At 38.0% G+C, this 21297-nt stretch overlaps 4 protein-coding genes across 6 annotated transcripts; 1 reads left to right on the top strand and 3 right to left on the bottom strand.

Moving 5' to 3' along the window:
- Window positions 1-589: 589 nt before the first annotated feature.
- LOC121960271 (chemokine-like receptor 1) lies at window positions 590-10097 on the bottom strand. The gene is made up of 3 exons (XM_042509917.1): window positions 8633-10097; window positions 2181-2259; window positions 590-2059 (listed from the first exon to the last, which is right to left on the bottom strand). Exon 3 carries the CDS (start codon window positions 2044-2046, stop codon window positions 985-987), a length of 1062 nt encoding a protein of 353 aa, XP_042365851.1. The 5' UTR covers window positions 2047-2059; window positions 2181-2259; window positions 8633-10097; the 3' UTR covers window positions 590-984.
- Window positions 4727-8103, top strand: LOC121960274 (iron-sulfur cluster assembly scaffold protein IscU-like). Its single transcript, XM_042509922.1, has 5 exons — window positions 4727-4838; window positions 6027-6140; window positions 7115-7225; window positions 7361-7439; window positions 7527-8103. The coding sequence occupies exons 1-5, from the start codon at window positions 4737-4739 to the stop codon at window positions 7616-7618; spliced, it is 498 nt and encodes a 165-aa protein (XP_042365856.1). The 5' UTR covers window positions 4727-4736; the 3' UTR covers window positions 7619-8103.
- Window positions 10098-10129: 32 nt separating the features above from the next.
- tmem119b (transmembrane protein 119b) lies at window positions 10130-15559 on the bottom strand. Of its 3 annotated transcripts, none has more exons than XM_042509914.1 (3): window positions 15484-15559; window positions 14101-14275; window positions 10130-11869 (listed from the first exon to the last, which is right to left on the bottom strand). In XM_042509914.1, the coding sequence occupies exon 3, from the start codon at window positions 11851-11853 to the stop codon at window positions 11011-11013; it is 843 nt and encodes a 280-aa protein (XP_042365848.1). In that variant the 5' UTR covers window positions 11854-11869; window positions 14101-14275; window positions 15484-15559; the 3' UTR covers window positions 10130-11010. The 3 variants fall into 3 exon arrangements, with proteins under 3 accessions (XP_042365848.1, XP_042365850.1, XP_042365849.1); XM_042509916.1 differs by having other exon boundaries at window positions 14101-14180; XM_042509915.1 differs by lacking the exon at window positions 15484-15559 and having other exon boundaries at window positions 14101-14419.
- A 2405-nt stretch (window positions 15560-17964) lies between these two features.
- On the bottom strand, window positions 17965-20974 carry selplg (selectin P ligand). The gene is made up of 2 exons (XM_042509235.1): window positions 20852-20974; window positions 17965-20011 (listed from the first exon to the last, which is right to left on the bottom strand). The coding sequence occupies exons 1-2, from the start codon at window positions 20880-20882 to the stop codon at window positions 18561-18563; spliced, it is 1482 nt and encodes a 493-aa protein (XP_042365169.1). The 5' UTR covers window positions 20883-20974; the 3' UTR covers window positions 17965-18560.
- Between the last annotated feature and the right edge of the window lie 323 nt (window positions 20975-21297).

Here is a 21297-nt window from a genome sequence, read left to right as displayed (position 1 = left end):
CTGAGACATTGGGATGTAGCAGCGCCATGCAGTAAGAACAGAGAATAAAGAGCACACATTATTAATAGAATATAAAGGAATGCACTTAAAAAAAAACCTAAAAAAAACTAAGAGACTGTACATATATACATATATACATGTGTAAAGTATGGAACAGTATCTGAATAAATTAAAAGTAAAGTCAGCAGTGTAGAGTGACATGGAGCTAAGACTGGAGTTTAAAGCGCAGACAGAGGTGAGTTATTGTACAGTCCTGTCTTTTAATATTTATTTATGTTTATATAATAATAATATGTTTATATATGTTTATTGGTCCTACCTGCCTATTTGCACAAATATATCTTATAATGTCCATCTGTGAGTTTTTATTGTTGTATTGTTTTATGTGTTTGTATGTATCTTTGCTGTGTCTGAGGCTTTGGGTCAGTAAAGTTGTGAAGTGAAGAGTCATCCATCCTGTCCTTAATTTGTCTTTCTTTCGCCATCGCCTCTAATGTATAGTACAGTAGAGCTCTTAAGTTATAGAACAGTATCTTTTCAAGGGCTAAGACATTTGGATCATAATTAAAATTGACAGAAGAAGTGGAGGTGTAAAATGTTTTATTTAATATAAAATTGCTCAAATACAAAAATAAACAGCACTGCTTACTGGTAAAGGGTACATTTAACCAAAGAGAAGTTTGAAATGTACAGAACTGAATAGAGTTACAACAATGTAAGTAGCTGTATCATTTATTTATTTTATTTATTTATCTATGGGTGATTTTTTTTTTAGAAAATTTAAATTTAATTTTTGTTTAAATTTAAACATGCATCACTTACTGAAACAAACAATTTTGTCATACAAATGTTATATCTTGTAAAAATCAATGAGGTTTTATCATTATTATAAATACATCATTGATACATACATGTATGTACAGTACACACTTCTGAGGTAAAATATGGCCTGGCATATGATTTTATCAGTTTTATATTTTATTTTTATCTCTCTGCTCTATCATTTAGTGGCACCACCAAGAAGGGACTAGGGGAGCCCACAGCCACCCTGGAAAGATCACTGCCCCTAGGACCTGTACGGAAATCCTCCGCCATCGCCTCCTCTATCTTTGATGTCAAAGATCGCTTTAGGGTTTGTTTAAAGTCATTGCCAATGAACACATAGAGAACTGGAGTTATGAAGCTGTTTGCTGCAGCCAGGGTGGCCCCCACCTTCAGGCCAGTGTGAAGTACCTCCAGGCTGTGGTTCTTCACGTCCAACTCTAAGAGAACAAAGGTATGATAGGGGACCCAGCAGGAAAAAAATGACAAGATGAGCGCTGCCATAATTTTGTAAGGCTTTGTTGATTTGATGGTCAACGTCCTCAGCTTCACACAGAGCACCAGGCTGCAGAAGACAATCATGTAGAAAGGAATCAGGAACCCAAAGATGAATCGAGACAGCACCACTGCCTTGTGTACAGAGTGGCCCATGTACCCAGTGTAGCACTGGGTGACTGAGCCGTGGACTGTGGTTTGTCTGAAGATCAGCGAGGGCAACGTTAGAAGTGCAGAGACGAGCCACATGAGGACAACAATTCCTATTGCTTTCTGCACTGTCCGGTGGTTATGCGACCAAATGGGAAACAAGATCATTATACAGCGATCAGCGCTAATGAGAACCAACAGAAACACAGAGCTGTACATGTTGAGAAACAGAGCGGAGGAGGTGAGCTTGCACAAAAACAGTCCGAAAGGCCAGTGTGAGGTGATCATGTAGAAAACTTCAAGAGGCAAAAAGGCACAGAACAAAAAGTCTGAAATGGCCAGACTTATGTACCAGATGGTGATGACGGTTCTTTTCATTTTACATCCACAGATCCAGATCACTAATGAATTTCCTCCGAGGCCAATCACTGATATAATGATATTGACAGCCACCAGAACATGAGTCAAAGATGACTTAGAAGTACTGAAAGTCAGTAGTCCAGTGTTGGTCATGTTGTTCTCAGTTTCACTGAGATTGTCTGGAGTGTAATCATCATATTCAATATAATCCACATCCATGCTGGTTACGTTCCTGAAATATAAAGACCAGAGTCCTTATTTGTAAAATCTTACACAAAGATGACAATAACACTTCACATTTTTTTAACAAGACAATATATTTTAGTTTAATAAAAATGGACTGAAATACTTACGTTATGTCTCGAAGGAGAAGCAATCACTTAAAAGTGGCTTCTTCCCTTGCTGCAGGAGACTACTTCTCACTTCTGTTTCCTGGGCAGTGTTAGTGACAAAAGAAGAATCAAAACTGATATGTCATGGAACAGATAAAAATCTGCCATCCTCTCATTCACAGAAAACATATATTTTGTGTTTGGGGGCAGGACTTTTTTTTAATGTGGGTACATTGGATTACAGAGGGCAAAATAACTAAAAAAAAAAGGATATTTTATTTTCTGATGCTTACATACGGGTATTTCAAGTCTTACAACAGCCTAACCTGTTGCAATATCACAAAGGAGATCCCCTCCACACAACCACACAAAGTGACGAAACCACCAGCACCAAGTCCTTGACCAAGGGTGTGCCTGTACACCATTTCAACAGAAGTTCGCTGGTAGGCCACTGGTGATTTGTGTTGTAGATGCTACTGTTAGTTATTGTAACTCAAAAGTAACCATTGCTTTTCTTTACTACAGATTTGTAGTAATAAAGATAAAAATTTCAAAGAAAAAAAAAGCCATTATACTTCATAATGAAATCTCACATCAAGAATAAACAAGAAAACGCAATTAAAAGTAAAAAATTAAAAGTAAAAAGTCTTAAAAGTGTAACATTACAACTTTGAACCACCCAATGTTTCTATTATACTTAGGTCTTTCAGAAAAATAAACCACAAATATCTGTGGTAATGACCATGCATTTGAAAACTGCACACATCCATACCCAGCTTTCTTTTGAAACCATCATTTGTGAAGATAAGCAATTCTCTCTTTGCCCATCAGAATTTACTTACAAAAGAAAATGTAGCTTTCATAACAGCATATTAACAGCAGACTGGTACAACATATGGCAGGAAGAGGAAGCTTTGGCTTGCATGTGTCAGGACTTGAATTCAACTTTTCATCTCACATTTTACATGTTGTGCAGTTCCCTAAAAAAAAATCACATGATGCAGTTTTGTAACAGGATAAAGCTGAGCAAAATATTTTCAGATTGACCACAAGGCAACTGATCAACAAATCTGTAGCATTTTTCTTTTAAAAAAACAGTAAGTTGCAACTACATTTTTGTCCCCATTACTCCCTCATATTTTCTTTAAAATGTGTTAAATATTTGTAACAAATGGCTTAAATTATACAATAAGGTCTTTCCTTTTATCACATTAACACATTAATAATGCTCACAAAAAAATTTTTTTTTGTACATGTGCTTGATTACCATGTCTCTGTTACCTAATCACTATCTGGTGTTTATGTGACTAAACGGGAAATGAAATTATGCCACAGCGATCAGCACTGATCAGACCCAACAGAAACACTGAGCTGTCAATGCTGAGAAACAGAGCGGAGGAGATGAGCTTGCACAAGTCTGAAAGTTCAGTGTGAGGTGACTGGTGTTAAGTGTTCGTCACAGTGATGGTTGGAACAGATTGTGTCCTGGGTGTTAAGGGTCTGCACTCTGCATATGTATAAGTCCTGAATGGAGGGTGGTCTGGCAACAATTAATTTTTTTTTGCAGTCCTGACTGTTATTGTAGTCTGTTCCTGTTATTTTTGGTAGCTGATCCAAGCCACACAGTGATGGATGTGCAGAGAACAAGCTGGATTATTGCAGGAGAGAGCTGTATCACAATGTAAAATCTGACAAGCTGATCTCACATTAAAATAATTCTGGAAGCCAACTGCCTTGAAAAAGTAAATATAACAATTAATCTTAATTTGTTTACTTTATATCTGATTAAGTTCACTCAAAATTTAGCTGTATTTAGATATTTTTTTAAGTTGCTGCAACTAAAAAATGATAATTGAAATTACCTTGTTCTTTTACTTCAGTAAACCACGTTAGTCTGACATAATCATCACAAAGAGGATTTTGCCAATGATGAAGTCAGATCTGCAAGTTCTGATATGTTAAAAAAAAATAATATTTGATAGATTTATCAAGCCCACTGGCAAATATTGTTGGTAGCAGCCCTCCTCAAAAATAAAATGTGTTGATGCCATAAACGCCCCCCAAAAGCATTCACCTCACCTAATGCAAACATATACACTTTAGAGGCAGATATACAAATGGAAAAACAGTCACACAGGCTCAAAAGTACCTCTCATTCATCCACTTATTGTTAGTAGTTTTCTTTTTCTCTTTTTCTTGAACCTTTTTGTTTGTTTTAATCAATTTATTTTTTTTTAAATTAATGGTCCTTTTGTTAATTTGAGTTATCAATATTGGTGCAAATTTTGTATTAGTGACTCAAATACTTTTTTTTGTCCAAACCATCTCCACAGAGTTGCTCCCCTACAATAATTATTTACATCTTATCTATCTACAGTTAATCTGTACTCACTCCTCACTGGGAAATTATGTCACCATGACTGGCCTTTGTTATGAAAAAGATGTTTACCCTCAGTATACTGAAACTGGGCATGCGCAGATTTTACAGTTAAGCTCCGCCCCGGCTAGTGACGTATGGTCTCGAGGTTTTATTAAGCTCTTCTCTTTCAAACTGCGACATACCAAAAGACTGTCAACATGGCGGGGACAGTAGCGAAGAAGTGTCTCAATCCTCTGACTTTCGTCACCAGGAGGCTTTCTGCTCCGGAGTTCATCACTCAGTGCTGCTACCACAAGAAGGTAAAACACTTATTTATCTGTTAAAGCTTTAATAAAGGAGGTCACTGTGTGCTAGCTGCTGTTTGCTAATGTTTATCAGCGTTAGCTTTGAGCAGTTACAGCATAATAACAGCATCATGAGCAGGTAACAGTTAAATGGGTCAGGTAATTATAAGAAACTGGTTAATATGTAATATGCAGGCTGTAAAAAATACCTTAGGTTAACGTTGCATCAGTCTGCTGTCACATGTTCAAAACAAAGAAAAGTGTGAAAAAGGTACATATGCACTTGTGAAACGTCGTTTATTAACATTATTTGTTTCATTCTAGCTTGTCAGTAAATTAAAGTCGTCACTAATCTGCCCCTCAGATGGCCACTGCTTTAATACTTGAATCACATCCGATTAATAAGCTTTAAGCAGTGTGCTTCAAACCTGTAAATGCTGTTGTATAACTTACATGTTGAAGAATTATATCTTTATTTGAGGATGCAAACATAATAAATTCTAATAACAGTTTAATTTTCATTATGTGATGGTCTGATGCAACATGGAGACAGAGGATCAATAATGTTCAAATTATGCTGTTAACAGAGATGCTGGTAAACAGAGGTTTTTCTCTCTTTATGGTTTATTGATTTAAAATTCAGTATAGCTTTTTATATACATATTTGGCTTTAAATCTGACATCCCATGTGGCAGAACAGTTATGTATCCTTCATCCTTTTGAGTTGTAGGTCAAATTGTACCTTATAGAGCTCCAAAATTGTAACTATGTGGATAGTTCAATTTTGAGAACAAACATACTATAATTTCAATTCTGCAATTTAAAATGTCTTTTGCAAATGTAGTCTTTTTTAGGTTATTTTGTGATACAACCTCAGGTACACAATTGTTTAGTAACAGTGACTCGGCAGAAACTGGGCTGGGGGGGGGGGGCAGGATGCAGCAGTTGATTTAGTTGACAATGAGGTCCGGTCCTAATCTGTTTATTTCAATGTCGCTTACGTAATGGTGACAACTTGTATTTGTATAACAGCAAGGCTCAAGACTTCTACACTCTTATTCAGATTGTAGCAGAACACAAAAAAGCTTACAGGATGCTACTGTTTATCACATTTATGTCACTATTGTGGAATACAATCAACAACCTGCTAAAACCCAATGTGATGTTTTTTTTTTTCATTCTTCTTTTCTATTCTGTCTGAAGGTGGTGGATCATTATGAAAACCCAAGAAATGTTGGCGTTTTGGACAAAAACTCCAAGAACGTTGGGACTGGCTTGGTGGGCGCTCCAGCCTGTGGAGACGTGATGAAGCTTCAGGTTTGTTTGTCACTAAGCATGGATGGATCACACTCCTTTTAAACACACAAAGCCATTAAGACTGATTTATATTAACACAAATAAAAGTACTTACAGTTTAGCACTGCCTTGAAGCATTTCCCCTGTTATTATTCAGGTTAACTGTAAGGTAGCAGTTATTTTAATCCAGTGACTAGGGATTTGCAGAATTTGACACTAGTAAATAAGACATAGGCCTATTGCAATTACTATCCATTGTTTGACTTAAAAAAATTACGGTGGAGGAGAACAGAGCAATAATTTTAACTGACATATATCACACTTACCAAAAATGTACAAATATATTTAAAAACAAGCACCTGTAAAGTGTCCCTTGAATTAACAACACTAAATTCAAACTAAAAGTGAATTTCACAGCAAATGTTTATGAAAATATACTATATATCAACTTTCATTTAATTATGATTAAAGTTTAATGACAAACATTTGAAGAAAGCATAAAATATATATACTTTATGTAAATAATTATGTCAGTATATTAACATTTAATATATTTTAATAAACTAAAGTATATACATATTTTGGCTTAGACAGCCTCACTTGCCGGAACCAGAAATGCTAGTCATTAATTATTATTACTGTTATTATTATTGTTACAGATTTTTTTTCCCTAAAGAGTATTTTTTTAATATGTGTTATTTATTTATTAAGTGACATAAAATCTGGTTCATGAAAAATGTGATTAATTATATCAAATGGCTTTTATAATATACTCAATATGTTTTGGACAATATTTGACATTACAGATGAAACTGAGCTCAATTTTGACTGTTTTCTGAGTTTTCTTACTATTGGGCCAGTCCTCAAGTCTAAATTAAACTTCCATATAAACATAAGGGAAATGAGTCATTAGGAATATCCCTTAAGTTTTTAAGAATCTGACTTTTTCTCCTTTTGGCAGTTGTGTAAAACTCTAAAAACTCCTATTCTGACAGATTGAGGTGGATGACCAGGGGAAAATTGTGGATGCCAGGTTCAAAACTTTTGGCTGCGGTTCTGCGATTGCCTCCAGCTCTTTGGCCACTGAGTGGGTGAAGGGCAAATCTGTAAGTGAACACATCACAGATCTTTCTTTGCCTGTTAGAGGTGATTTTCACTTTTATTTATTCTGCTCTGCTCATATCTTATCATTGACTGTATTGGTTTCTATGGTTACTGGAGCTGTGTGCTTTTCTCTCCAGGTGGACGAAGCTCTGACAATAAAAAACACTGACATTGCCAAAGAGCTCTGTCTTCCCCCTGTGAAACTTCACTGCTCCAGTAAGTTGTTGGTGGATTTTTATTATGATCTTTTCTTACAAACTGCTACCCTTTTTGTGTTTAATATGTCTTATTGTTTCTTATCAGTGCTTGCAGAGGATGCCATCAAGGCTGCCCTGGCTGACTATCGCCTCAAGCAACAGGACGTCCAGCAGGAGGCAGTCAGGGCCAGCAATTAAAGAGCCCTCTCACCCTAAGCCACTGTTTTCCGCCTGCTGTCAAGAGACCTAGCAGTAGTTCAGCATCCTAACATTCCTGCAGTACTGATGAGTACACCTTATACTATGTGGATGACCAGCACACCACTGTCAACCCTCTGTAGCAGTGTTGTACCAGGCTCTCTGTATTAGTCTGTGGTCTTCTTATCCTTTTTTAGCCTGTCACGTTAACGCACAATGTAAGCACTGTTTGGGCTGTTGGTACAGAGGTGAGCCTTATTTTTGAGATTGTGTTATATTTTAAGACCTTTTTGCACAAGGAGTTTATATGGTGTGATGGAGATATTGATTAAAGCTAAGAGCTGTGTCCCGTCTGCACCCTAAGCACTGACCTTTTGATATGCAATTAAGCAAAAGTGGTTCAAAACAATGAGTGTCCACTGGTTTTAAGTGTAACTTGTGATTATTTAGTGACAAGTCTGCAATAAAGTATTCTGAAACCAAAACGATTCTCAGGAAGTGGTTTTCTACACTTGACTAATCTCAACCCTTTGAAACCCAAGCAAATTGGCTTGGTTTCTTTCAAAAAACAGGGGAAAGTAAAAAGTTATGAGTTCCAAGAAAATAACCTAAAATTTATCACAAAAAAGGCTAAAACATAAAAAGGTAAAAAAGAAGAAGAAGAGGAAGAAGAAGAAGAAACAGTTAACATTAATAGCAATAATTATAATTATGTAGTTATCTGTATGTTTTCCCCATTTCTTAATTTTATTAACATAATAATTTCTAAAACATCCTCCCTCTTTTAAAACCGATTTTCAAATCATTTCCTTGTTACGTTTTCCTAATTTCTTGGGACAATTTGTGGGACAATCTCTTGCCAAATCTGCGTAAACCGTGCGTACGAACGTTTTAGTAGAACTCTGGGGTTCATTTTACCTGAATTTGTTCGCACTGTGCACACTAATTTAGGACTGCCTCGGACTATGCGTGCGCATAAATGGGTCAGCCATCTCAGAAATTGTAAATACGCACCTTTAAACCGTGCTGGAAGACACTGGAGCCTGTGAATTTAGGAAAGAGCGCGTCAGAGGTTGGAGGCTTATCAGCTGTTTTCCGTTTCCGACTGTGGGCCTTTTTCCACGCGTAGAAACAACTTCCCCGCTGGATTCCCATCGCTGCAAACGTATTTCCTTATTTAGCGAAATGGGGGCGTGGCAGTGTCCTGATTACAAATAACGAGCACGCGCCTGCCGATTTAGAATGATTCTGATTTAGCAACACGCGCACGCTATTAAGAACAAATTCACTGCGTGCGCACTTATTTTATGCGCAGAATAAGAACGCAGATATTAGCGAATGGGGCCCATTGTTTTGTAAGTCACATGAAGTCTCGAGGTTTTGCACTCAAGTCCCAGGCTGAAACAGGCAAGTCCCAAATCCTACACCTTTTAGTTTCGAGTCCTGAACAAGTCATAATGCACTCTTCACAAAATGCAATGCCATTAAACAACAGGGCAATACCAAAATACATTTACAAAAATCAGGAGAGCCTTTAAAAAGTTGTACTTATTTCCTACAAGTTGTTAAAACACTTGCGACTGAACTTAAGCATGAAAAAGGAATTCTGACATTGCCATTTCAAAGCATATAGCACTATAAACTAGCAGCTAGCAAAGTGAATTTTGTATATTTCTGTCCTGTTTTGTTCCATTTGACACATCTCATGTTGTCTCATGTTGAAAATGTCTATAAACTTCTTAGATTGGCTTTTGGGGAGGTATCAAGTATGTTCATGTCAAAACGCTTAAATTCAAGAGCATTCTCAAGCTGCTGGTGTTTATGTCTTTTGTGCTTCTGTAAAGTGGACTCTAACACCATTGGTCTTCAACACAACATCCATTACCTCAAGTGGGTCCTCAGAGTTACTCATTTGAATTTAAATTTTAGTTTTTTTTTTGTTTTTTTTTTCTTTTTAAAATTAAAATATATCATGAATCCAACATACTATTAACAAATATATAAAAAAAAATCCACACATTTAATTTACAGTACACAACATCGGTGATAGGCTACCTGTTAACCATGAATCCCTGTGCAATCATGTCAGCCGGCTAACACTTACTCACTTTGCAGCACCTGTCCATAACAGCAAGGTGAACTAGGTAGCTAACAGTTAAGTGCTTTTGAAACATTTTGGCCAATTGGCTGTATTATTATACCAAGTTCCTGTGAGCCACGATGGATTGTTTTGTAACTTTTTGATCGGGAGACTCGGAAAGTAGTCCACATCAGAAATAAACATGATGTGTAATTATATCAATCTGCTAATAATAATTATTTGAATAGCTCAGTATTGTATGCAATACTGAAAATCAGTTTTATACACAGGGGTCGCAGCTCTGTCTCTGTTTAGGCTAAGGGGTCCTTGGCCTAAAAAACATTTAAATCCCTGCTCTAAAGTCTTCAAATCTGGGACGTGAGTCCGAGTCATGTAAGTCGAGTCTATATCTCTAGAAAACATCCCGTAAAAAGAACTATGTTTTCTACCAGACATTAATAACATTACTTCAATAGACATGTTATAATAATATTATATAATATATAGCCTATAATAATGTTATTGTGTTAATAATGTTATGTTAGAATAATGTTATAATATTATAACATGGCATGACAGATAAATCCAATCTGAGCAAAGCAATCGCCTGCTGTATGCATCTTCTCTGCACTAAATATTTAAAAAAACAGCTACTACTTTGTCATGCCAACTACAAAGTGCCTGCTAAGCGTTCCTGATGTTGAAATATGGCTTAATGATCTTGTCAGTACTCTTGAGATGGAGAGGATAAGATATATTTGAAATGAGCAGGTGAAATTACCTGATGCCATCTGGCTACTTTTTAAAATATTTGAAGAAAAACAGAAATAATGCCATATGATGTTTTTTTTTTTTTTTACAACTGACTGAAGGATCCTTTGATTTAGTATTGGGTGTCTAAGGTTGGGTTTTGTTTTTTGTTTTGTTGGTGCGTTTTTGTTTCCCTTTTTTCTTTTGTCTCATTTTTATTTTTATATTATTAAAAAAAATCCTGCAGAAGAGTGGTGTCTATACTAGTTATGCAAATACACTAATTATATACATGCTGCATTTGTAATTTCTATGTTTCTGTATATATGCTAACAATTGCGAACAACAAATTGGCCCCCTTTCAATAAAATGCTTCAAACTAAAAAAAAAAAAAATAGATAAATTAAAAAAAAACAAAAAAAAACAGCAACAACCTGTGATTGGAATTTAGCAACCTTTTGGGACTTCCCTTCATACATTTGCTGTAAACTTACTGCACAAACTGCCACTCATGGGTTCAAAGCATTTAAGAAAATACATTCAGGTCACAGTGTTCAGAATATTAGAAAGCAGTTTTCTCTCCTGCGATCAGCTGAAGAGTAGCAGAGTCATTGTGAAGATGCAGGGAGGAGGGCCGCAGACTCCTGCTGATTAAAGGCTCTTGTGGATCATCTTTCTCTGGATGAAGCTCCTGTGGAGGATTCAGCTCAGGGCCTCCTGCTGCTGCTTCACTGTCAGGCGGCTCACACTGCTCCTTTTCCTCAGGCAGACTCGGAAGCTGCTGGTCCAGGATGCTGCCATCTGGCTGAGAGCTGACCTTAGGACTGTGCTCTGCTTCTGTCTGACTGGGGTCACCTTCCTCTGCAGCTTCGACACTTTTATTTGGTGTGCGCAGTCTCTTGGCAGCCCTCATTATATCTGCCTGGAGCTGCTTGTGAGAGTCCACTGGCTCGCTTTTCTGCTCAGGTGCGGCTTTTTCTGGCACTTCATTAAAGAGTTTAGCACCTCCGGTTTTGTCTCTGTGGTCCACGTACATTTTTGAGGGGAAAGATGAAGGATAGTAGGCGTTGACTTTGCGCCTGCGGCTCATGAATATTGCTCCACAGATAATAAGGAAGACCAGAAGGATAAAAGAGCCAGCAACGAGGATGAGGAGCATGTTCTCCTCCAGGAAGTCCACAACTTGATTCAGAAAGTCTGTTTCCACATGAGTGGGGCCAACAGGTGTGGTTTGGTACTCAGAGGAAATGTTGCTGGTGGGCAGAGGGGAAGTTAAGTTACTGAGCTCTTCCTCATCTGTACTTCCTTCCAACAAACTGTTAAAAGGTAACGGTGTGGCCAAGCTGCTGCTGCTGATGCAAAACACCACACACAGACCGGTCAGATGAAGGGCCATCGGGAGCATGGTTTCCCCTCAGGATCTGCAAATTACAAGAAACGTCAGTAACCGAGGCGTAAGCGCCATGTGTGTAAACAGTTTCATGTATCGTCTTTACATTTAACTCACAGAGCTAAACATCTGTTTTTCTAAAGGATAAATACCTGGTGATCTGTACTGAATATACAGTCTATGGTACTGATGCTATTTCCTGAATCCTCAAAGGGTCTTTCGAACATCTGGAAGAAAAATATCCTGTCTGCTGATGATGGTAGCTAGTGGTTGTATGTGAAACGAAATTATAAATGTGTTTTATTATCAGTTATATTTGTCTATATAGATGCCATATTGTATTTGTTATGTTTATGATATAACCCTTTAAAACCTGGTTTGAATTCAGTTTTCTTGTGCTGCGTTCAGATGCCTCTCACAAGCTATTTAAACTTTTTAAACCTGAGCAAATGCTTTGATTTCTTTCAGAAACATGGGGAAAAAAGGCAAATATAAACTTGACAAGAAATGTACTACAAATTGCAAGAAATTAATAAGAGGTGAGGTAAAAATTACCTGAAATTAGTGTAGAAAAGAAACCTAAGCCCTTGCATTAAGGATTCAGAATTGCACCAGGTGTTAAAGGAACTCTTAGTTTCTGTTAAAACACATGCTTAGCTCTGTAACTCTAATGTAATGCACCCTGGGCCTGCAACGCAATTATGCTGAGAAGCAGTGATCCATTCAGTGAAAACATCCATATAAACTTCATCCAATCTCATACTGGACATATTTCTGCAGCATATCAATAAAATTCTTGCATATTCACTTGGTTGTATTAGAATCCTCAGGCATTATTTTGAAGAAATTTAAGATATTTAAACCATTAACTGACACAGAAAAGGCACATATTTGTGCAAAAGAATTGTTTGATGCCCAAAATTCCCACTGTTGAAACAAAAACCTACACCCTTGATTTTAGATATAGGCCTTTATGTTGAGAAGCGATGATGTGTTTGGTGAAAACACACACACACACACACACACACACGCACACACATATATAAATGCATCAAATGTCCAATATATTGTACACATTTCTGCTGAATATCAACTGCAAGTCACGTGATTGTACAACAACTAAAAGTTCCTCAGGCATTAGTCCATGCTGATTCACCACAAATTAAATTAATTGGCTTCTTCCCAGCTTGGCCCGAACATTTTACTCTCTCAGAAGAAATGAGTCTTCTTAACAAACATACTGTGCAGTAGCAGAAACCCAGAGTATATGGGTTCAGCACGTCAACTAAGCTTAGGTGTAGATGTCAGGGGGACACAGGAGACAAGTCCCCCTTAAAATTTAGATTATCTGCATTTTTTACCCCCCTCAATAAAAACTTGAAAGTAGCAGAGGACCTTTATTTTGACCAAATTCAAGACATTTCCACTTTAAATTGATGCAGAAAATGCACCAATTGGTGCATTAAAGTTCACCAGAATGCAGAAAATGAAGTGTTTGATGCTGAAAATTTACTGGTGGAGGACCCCAAAACTCCCTTTTTCATATGTGTGCCCCTCTATTGGCACCATCCTACACCTATGCCTTTGTAAACCTATGCCTTTGTAAATAAAAGCTTATTTTCCAATTTAAATTATCTGTTGTGGTACAGATATCTCATAAGTAAACAGGAAATTAAAACCAAGAATAGTTTTAACAAAGCAGTATATGGGAAAATATGCTTTTTTCAAACACTACTTAAGTCATTTATTTGGATGGCAGTCAGCTCTCCACTCGGTCTGTGTGTCAACTGGCAGCAGCTCCCACACTTTTATCCTTATTCTGCTCCATCTGTGTGCAAGCTGGCCCATATGAGACGCTGCTCTCATCGAGGAAAAGGGGGAGGGATGTTTTTTTTTTTTGTTTGTTTTTTTTTTTAATTAATCGCATACTCACATACATACTCACACACGGCCACACATGTCTGTGCAACCAGACACAGGTGGCACACACATGCACACATGGAATAAATCTTCACTCAGCAAAAAGTACGGTGACCTAGATTCTGCCTTTGGGCCACTCTAATGCCTAAAACTGACCAGATATTTTCTCTGACTTTTAATAGTCATGTTCTCACTTCCTCAGGCTGGTTGCTGCTCTGAAGGCATCATGGTGCTGTCACATGAACTGCTTCAAACTGACATGTGAACTAACATTAAGAAACTGTCTGATACTTAGAAGTGCAACTTTCGAAGGAAAACCCCTGTGAAAACATTGAAACTCACCATCCACTGCAGCAGAAGAAGAGTCTCTGTTGAAATGCCTCTGATGGAGGATGTGTGAAACCAGTCTGGAAAAAATTGAACTGAGACAGACAGAGAGAAAGCACAGCAAAGAGTAGCAAATGCTCGGCGAGGCCACGCCACTTCTGCAGTTTCAGATTTCAGACTGGAGGTTTGTCTGGATAATACAAAAAAAAAAAAAAAGATGTCGTTAACCATGAGGACAAATCCCTCCTTCTGCCTCTCTACTGTTCTCCTCCCCCTTCAGAGTGTCTGAGCTCTCCAGCCTGCACACAGATTGTTCTTGTTAGGTAGGAGTTTATAAAGTGCTGTGGGGGCAGGGACCCTCTCCTCCACTCTCCTGTGTGGCTGTCTGGATGTGCAAAGCCAACACAACTTAATAGCAATGAAAACATCACAAATAAACCCTCACACATCATCATCTGCAACATGTGCTCTCTTATTCTTTCATTATTTCTGCATAAGGAGCCTCTGATAGACGGTCTGGCCTTTCCTTTAAACCTCAGCCTCTGACGCTGATGACGAGCAGCAGGCCTGCTAGGGTGAATAGAGTCAGAGTGACCAGCTAATGCAGGAAGAGGTTAATGTTTCCTGTGCAGACAATATACCCTTAACAGTCAGGAGAAGGGGGATTTTCATCTAGAGGCGAGCAATTCAACTCACATGTAAATGTTTTAGGTAGAGACTGTGACAGATTTTGCATGAGCAAGCCCCAGTGTTAGGGAGTTGTGAACTACATGTAAAAAAGCGGTTTAACCCTTTGGAACCTGAGCAAATTGCCTTTAATTAAAGATAAACAAGACCTTAAGAAAGTGCTAAACACAACAACAACAAAAAACATGTTAAAAATCTTTTTCTTTCTGTAACATAATTTTGAATATGTAAGATCTACAACTACCTTTCTGGATATTTCTCCCTTTTTTTTTTAGATAATTTCTAATAATTTTCATTTTCTTGTCACCTTTTACAATTTCTTTGTGGGACCTTTCTTATCAAGATGCTCATAGTATTTTCTTCCTTGTATTGTTTTTATTATGTGAAACTGATCATTCGGCTCCTGGTAAAAACTTCTGAACAATAAAGGAATTCTAGCCAGGAGTTCACACTTGGCACATTTCAAAAGACTGCAATCTGCAATTGTAGATCCTCCTAGATGACACTAAATGTTATATACTGCTCTTACAAACACTTTTGAACCATAAAAGGAAATGAGTAATTTTTATTTTTAATTAACCATTACTTCTGTACTATAAATGAAGCCACTTTGACCACAGTTAATTGTGTAGGCTATGTCATCAAGTATTGATCATTGTTATTTATCAAAAAATATTTAGAGAACTTGTTGCATACTGTTTTAGAAGTTACCTGGCTAACTGATCCTGCTTGGTGCAATATCCCATGTGGACACTGTATCCATGGGCGGATGATAAGACGGTGGGGCCCTGGGCACAGTTAAGCAAAAGGCTCCACCACCTTTCCTGCATGGTAGCAAGAGACAGACTTTATGACGGCGTTGCTGCTTTTTTTGTTGTTGTGAAGTTCTTGGAGAGCAGGTATAAGACTTGGATCCAAACGCATACAACAAGAAGGCAGCTGGATGAGTTCAAAGCTGCATTTCGAAAAGTTTTCAAAACCAGAATCAGATAGGTGAAAGCAGGAGGGCACAGAGAAGCAGGTGACAAAACTCCAAACCGAAAATGAAGACAATCTGACAAAGAACAAAGGACCTGGGCGGGTAGAAGTCGGGAGACACTAACTGCAGGAGTGAGAACAGGTGAGTACACTGCCCGACCAATAAGGAACGGGTGAAACTAATCAGGACGGGGCAGAATAATCAAAGCTGCTATTTTCATGGTGTTGTGCCTTTTTGTGGTCATTTTGTGTCTCTTTGAGGTAATTTGTGCCATTTTTTGGTCATTTTGTGTCTTTTGTGTTGTGTGTGGATATTTTGTGTGTCTTTGCAGTTTATTTGCATGTCTTTGTGGTCTTTTTATGTGTCTTTGTGATCACTCTCTTACTGTTTATTTCAGTGACATTTTGCAAATGAGACTGGAAGGGCCTCTGACGCCTCATTCAATAATCCATCCATGACTGTATACAAAACCAAAGCTGACATTTCAGGCACTTTACCTTCAATAGTTTCTTTTTTTCTTCATTTATGTATGACCTGTGAAAAAATGTACAATTTTTGTAATAAATTCAGTTGAGTGACATTTTTTGTTTGCATGTGACTTTTTGTATGATATTTTGTTCTAATTTTGTATCATATGTACATTGTCAATTTGATCCTTGTTTACAAGGTAGATTTCTTTTCTAAGTAGCTTCAGTTAACCACACAAGGTTTTACCCATGGGGCAGTTGTGCTGTAGTTCAACTTGTTCCAGTGTGAAGTAATTTTCAGCTTTCTAAGCAGCTTCTCCAACCCTGCTGTGTATGTGTGCAAATGCATTTTTGGCAAGTCTGCCGTGTTTGTGATCAGTCAAGACAAGTCTAACTTTATATGGTCATCAGGAGCACGAGATGACGTCCTGCATCTTCCAGGTTTACATTCGTCTCAGCTCTGTTGATAGTCACTGGTGTCTGTGTCAGTTGCACATAGCTCAACATGAAAAAAATGGATCTAATAAGCATTCAGGGCTCTGTTTTCTTTCTGCAGGAAGGGAAGTGAATATGAAATCCAGTCCAGGGTGGAAGAAAAGCCTTTTATAAAGCCTGTCGTAAATAGGGGAACTGACTTGGTCAACAGACTACTAAGTTTTATTATGACTGTTTCCCATTTAGAGACACATAGTGCACACACCTTTTTAGCATGAAACAGAGCAGCCTTGTGAGGTTTCACTTTTTAAGTTCCTCTCTTTTTTCTTTTTTTTTTTTTAACTTGAGCTCTTACATTGCAGCACAAAGTTCATCTGAATTACTCAGAACATTGTTTTCATTTTGAATCTCAAAGTGAACTCAAAAAATATTATTTAGTTTACTTTGTCATGTTTGCATATTTCACATACATACAAAATATCCATATGACTGAGTCATGCAGACAGTGAAGGACTGTGAGCCTCTGAAAGTACCTAAACTATGACCACTGATGACTCATCTAGTCAGACGGTTACTATGGCATTCAAATACTTTCATATTAAATAATTTCCCTACAACAAATTAAATCAAATTAAATTGAAGTGACCTAATATACTTTAATAAAGTTTATGTAATTATTGTCAATAATTCTGTGTATTTCAAAAATCATATTCATCAACATATTTGAAATACACAGAATGTATTATCAGTAATTGTATAAAATTAATTAATTGTATAAATTAAGTACATCATATGAGTTACAGTTACATAAATTCTCATAGTCCTTTCATTTCAGCTTAATTTGATTTTATTACATTAAATTGTACTTTTACGGTTTTATTTAGAATTACTTGACTCAGTTGGATTTAAAGTTTATATGTTACAGAAATACGTAAACAGGACAAAGTAGACTTTATCATTTACTTGAATGCAGCTACCTGTTTGAAGAGAGAAAAACATTGACAGCCCCTTATGTTATGGCTTTTTATGGTCTAAGCATTTTCTAATAAGAAGCAACTAATTGTGGGCAAAAATACAGAAAGTGTTCATCTGGCAAACTACCAAATTATCAGTTTCAATTCAGCTACTCCTTATGAATAAATCTTTTCTTGGCTCGTTCAAGTAAATACACAACAAACTAAACAAACAGTCTCTTAACTGTGTCTCTATTTACCCAAAATTAGTACAAAACTACTTAGTTCTTTCCAGAAAAGTTGCAAGGACTATGAACAATGCAATAACTGACCTGCAAAAAAAAGCGTTACCAAGCAGTTACATAAGACATTAGTTTAATAAATTATAACAATACAGAAGCTGCATTCCTACACCCCTATAAACAGAGTCACATTTGGTTTACCATTAATCAAATGACAGCGTTCATACAATGAAACCTCAGTGCAACCAGAACAGCATCTGTAAACTGAACAGCGTTTGTGAAGAACAGTAATCCCCTGCTGAAACAAGCCTTCCTGTCTCCCGTAGCTAAGTGAAATACCATCTGTGCTCAGCTCAGGATGTTAAAAACAAAATCTTTGATCTCTATCCTCACCCTGACTTCAAGTGTAAAGTGGAGGGCAAGTGTAGAATTTTGCAAAAAGTCCAAACTCCTAAAATACACATTTGATGAGCCGACCTCACCACATGCCAGATATGATTAATGGTGCATGAACATGAAAATTTCACAGTTTTTGTGTGTGATTGTGGTTTGTGTGTCTCTTTCTCCACGGAAATAGGGCGTGAAGCAAAGCTAAACCACCAACATCAAAGGGGAAGCATGGGTTTATTCAAACAGCAACCGTTTCTGCATCACTGACATCAGACAGATCAGTCCATTCGGAGTCTGATGACAATAATCCCAATTACACCATCTAAACAAATCGATCATTTTCTGGAAGGAAGCTGCTGAGAGTGAGGTTATCTCCTCCGTCCTCATCGCTGTCTGCACCGCCGTGGATCACCAGGACGCCGTTAGTGACCGGGTTGCGTTGTCTGGTATAGGTGTAATTCCTCTCGGGCAGCAGCGCCGAGATGCACATCATCTCTGTGGCCGGTTGAGGTTTCTTCACCTTGTACTTCCTTGCTGACAGCTTGGTGCAAAGGATGATGGTAGTAATCATGAAGATGGTGGCCAGCGCAGCCAGGGAGGCGATGGCGATAAGGCAGTGCGTTACAACGCCTCGGGTGGAGCAGCGTTGGGCCTCAGTGCTAGGTGAGGCTGTGGTTACAGAAGTTTGTTTTGTGGTTGGGGCGGGCAACTTCTTGGGGACAAGAGGGATCAAGACGCCTGCAGGAGTGGTGGAGAAATTTGTGGTGGAGACATTTGTGGTGGAAACAACAGTGGTGGAGAAATTGGTGGCGGAGACGATGGTGGGGGAGACATCGGTGGCGGAGACAGTGGTAGTGGAAACACTGGTGGTGGAGACAATGGTGGGGGAGACATCGGTGGTGGAGACATTGGTGGTGGAGACATTGTTGGTAGAGACTTCATCTGTTGAGAATGAGTCGGTTGCTGGCTCGGTGGTAGATCTCGGCTCTGCTGATTCAGATGATTTAAATATTGGGGTCCCCGTCACAGAAACAGATTGTGTAGGCAAAATCTCAGTGCTGTCAGTGGATGTCAAGCTTTTTGTGGGCCTAAACACCGGTGCTGTCTCAGAGGTGGGGTTATCTGTCATTACAACTGTCTCAGGAGCTGAGGAACCGCTGAGAGTTTGGATGAAGATTGGAGCCTGAGTAGAATTAGCAGAGGAGGTGGTGGAGGGTAACTTGGATGTAACTTTAGGCTTGGTGGTGAGCGTAGGCTGCAGCAACAACGCCACTGTTGCAGAAATTGCTGCAGGAGCGGTCTTGTCAATAGCAGTGGTGGGTGATTGTTGATGAGATTCTGCAGGTTTTGTTGTCTCTAAGATCGCTGGGTTGTGGTGTGGATGTGCTACCCCTGCAGCTGTGGTCGCTACTGCAGAGGTATGAAGCAATCGTGGACCTGAGCTGCTTGTTGGTTCTATAGTTTTCATATCAGCCAAACCAGAAGTGCTGCCGTTTGAGCTGTCTCTTCTGTCAGTGACGACCGCCTCTTCCACTGTGGGTGATGCAGTGGTCTTTACTGGTGGAGCATCACTAACCTCTGGAGGTTTGGGAGTTTCTGACTGAAGTGCATGCTCACTGATCATCAGCGTGGTCATCTTGTCTGGTTCAGCGGTTGAGTAAACGCTGCTGGTGTCTGGGATCGAAGCACTCGTGGACTCCGTTGACAACAAAACAGAAATCCCCAACAGCAGAGCCACATAAGTCTTCATCTTTAGTAGCATCATTGTTACTTCTGAAATGACAAAAAGACTTAAATTTACAGGTTGTAATGCAAGAAGTTGTTGTAGTAAAAAGAAACTCACATGGAGGAAAAAAAAAACAGTGAGTCATGTGTCTGCTAGTGACATCTTATGATGACACGGTCATGCGTCTTTCACCACACCCGTTACTACATTTTCACAGGAAAAAAAAAACATTTTTAGATTAAATCCCAAAATAAGAGTAATCTATGCAAGTAGAATGAAACTTAAAAGGAAACTTAAAAAATAGGCTTGATTTCTAAAAAAAGGACCCCCAAAAAAAACAATCCAGAAATTAGTAAAAAGTACAAGTAAATTATCTGAAAATTTGCAGAAAACAAAATAAACAATCCCCCACCCCAAACAAATTAAAAACAAAACAATGGGAAAGTGAATAAAAAACACCCCAAAAAGTGTCTTAAAAATTATACTAACTCCGATATTCTGATAATTAAAAATAAAGTTTTCTCAACTAGTGTTTTTAAAAAGAATTTTCTAAATCTACTAATCTCAGCGTTCAAAGGTTTTAATACTTGTGAAAGGCTTCAGAATGCAGCACAAGAAAAGCAATGTAAATCAAGATTTCAAAGGGTTAATGCGCAGCAAATTAAATCAAAACTTTTGAAATTTTGTCACAGAATGTAAGAATACATAATATTAGAAACGCAAATAAATCAACCTCCTTTGTGATAAAATCCTAATAAAAGATTACTTTTTTTGATAGCAGTTTTAGCTATCATTCAATAAAAGGAAACAGCAGATCACAAAAGCAGAACTATATAATGAGTAGCAACATTTTAAATGTGCCTCAGAGAAAATGGTCAGTGTCTTACCTTGCTGCTGGTGAAGCACAGCGATGGCCATGAGGATAAAATCAGATAAGAGTTTCAGCCTCTCTGGGAGAAGAACATCCTCGGAGCTCTGACATGCCGACTGCTTGATAGAAGAAACAGGAAATGTTACACTCACACACTTTTTTTTTTAAAACCAGCTCTATAACATTTTCAGAAAAGTCAGATACAGACACGCACTTCCTTAGAAACACAGCTTTAGCTTGCATCAACAAGGAAGTAAACTCTAAACCCTAAATTGGCTCAGCTACCATGTTTTAACATATCCTGTGTTTATTGGTAGAAGATGTGTCTTACCTCACTGACTGAAGGTTGAGGAGAGCCCACGTGCTGCTGTTTGCTTTGCAAATCCTGATGTGCTGTACTTTACATAAAGCAGCAAGTTCTCAGTTCTGTAAACACATATTTCCTTGCATGTCTGATAATAC

The sequence above is a fragment of the Plectropomus leopardus genome, chromosome 20 (genome assembly GCF_008729295.1).
Source record: "Plectropomus leopardus isolate mb chromosome 20, YSFRI_Pleo_2.0, whole genome shotgun sequence".
NCBI lineage: Eukaryota > Metazoa > Chordata > Actinopteri > Perciformes > Serranidae > Plectropomus > Plectropomus leopardus.
This window is presented reverse-complemented; position numbering and strand designations above follow the sequence as displayed.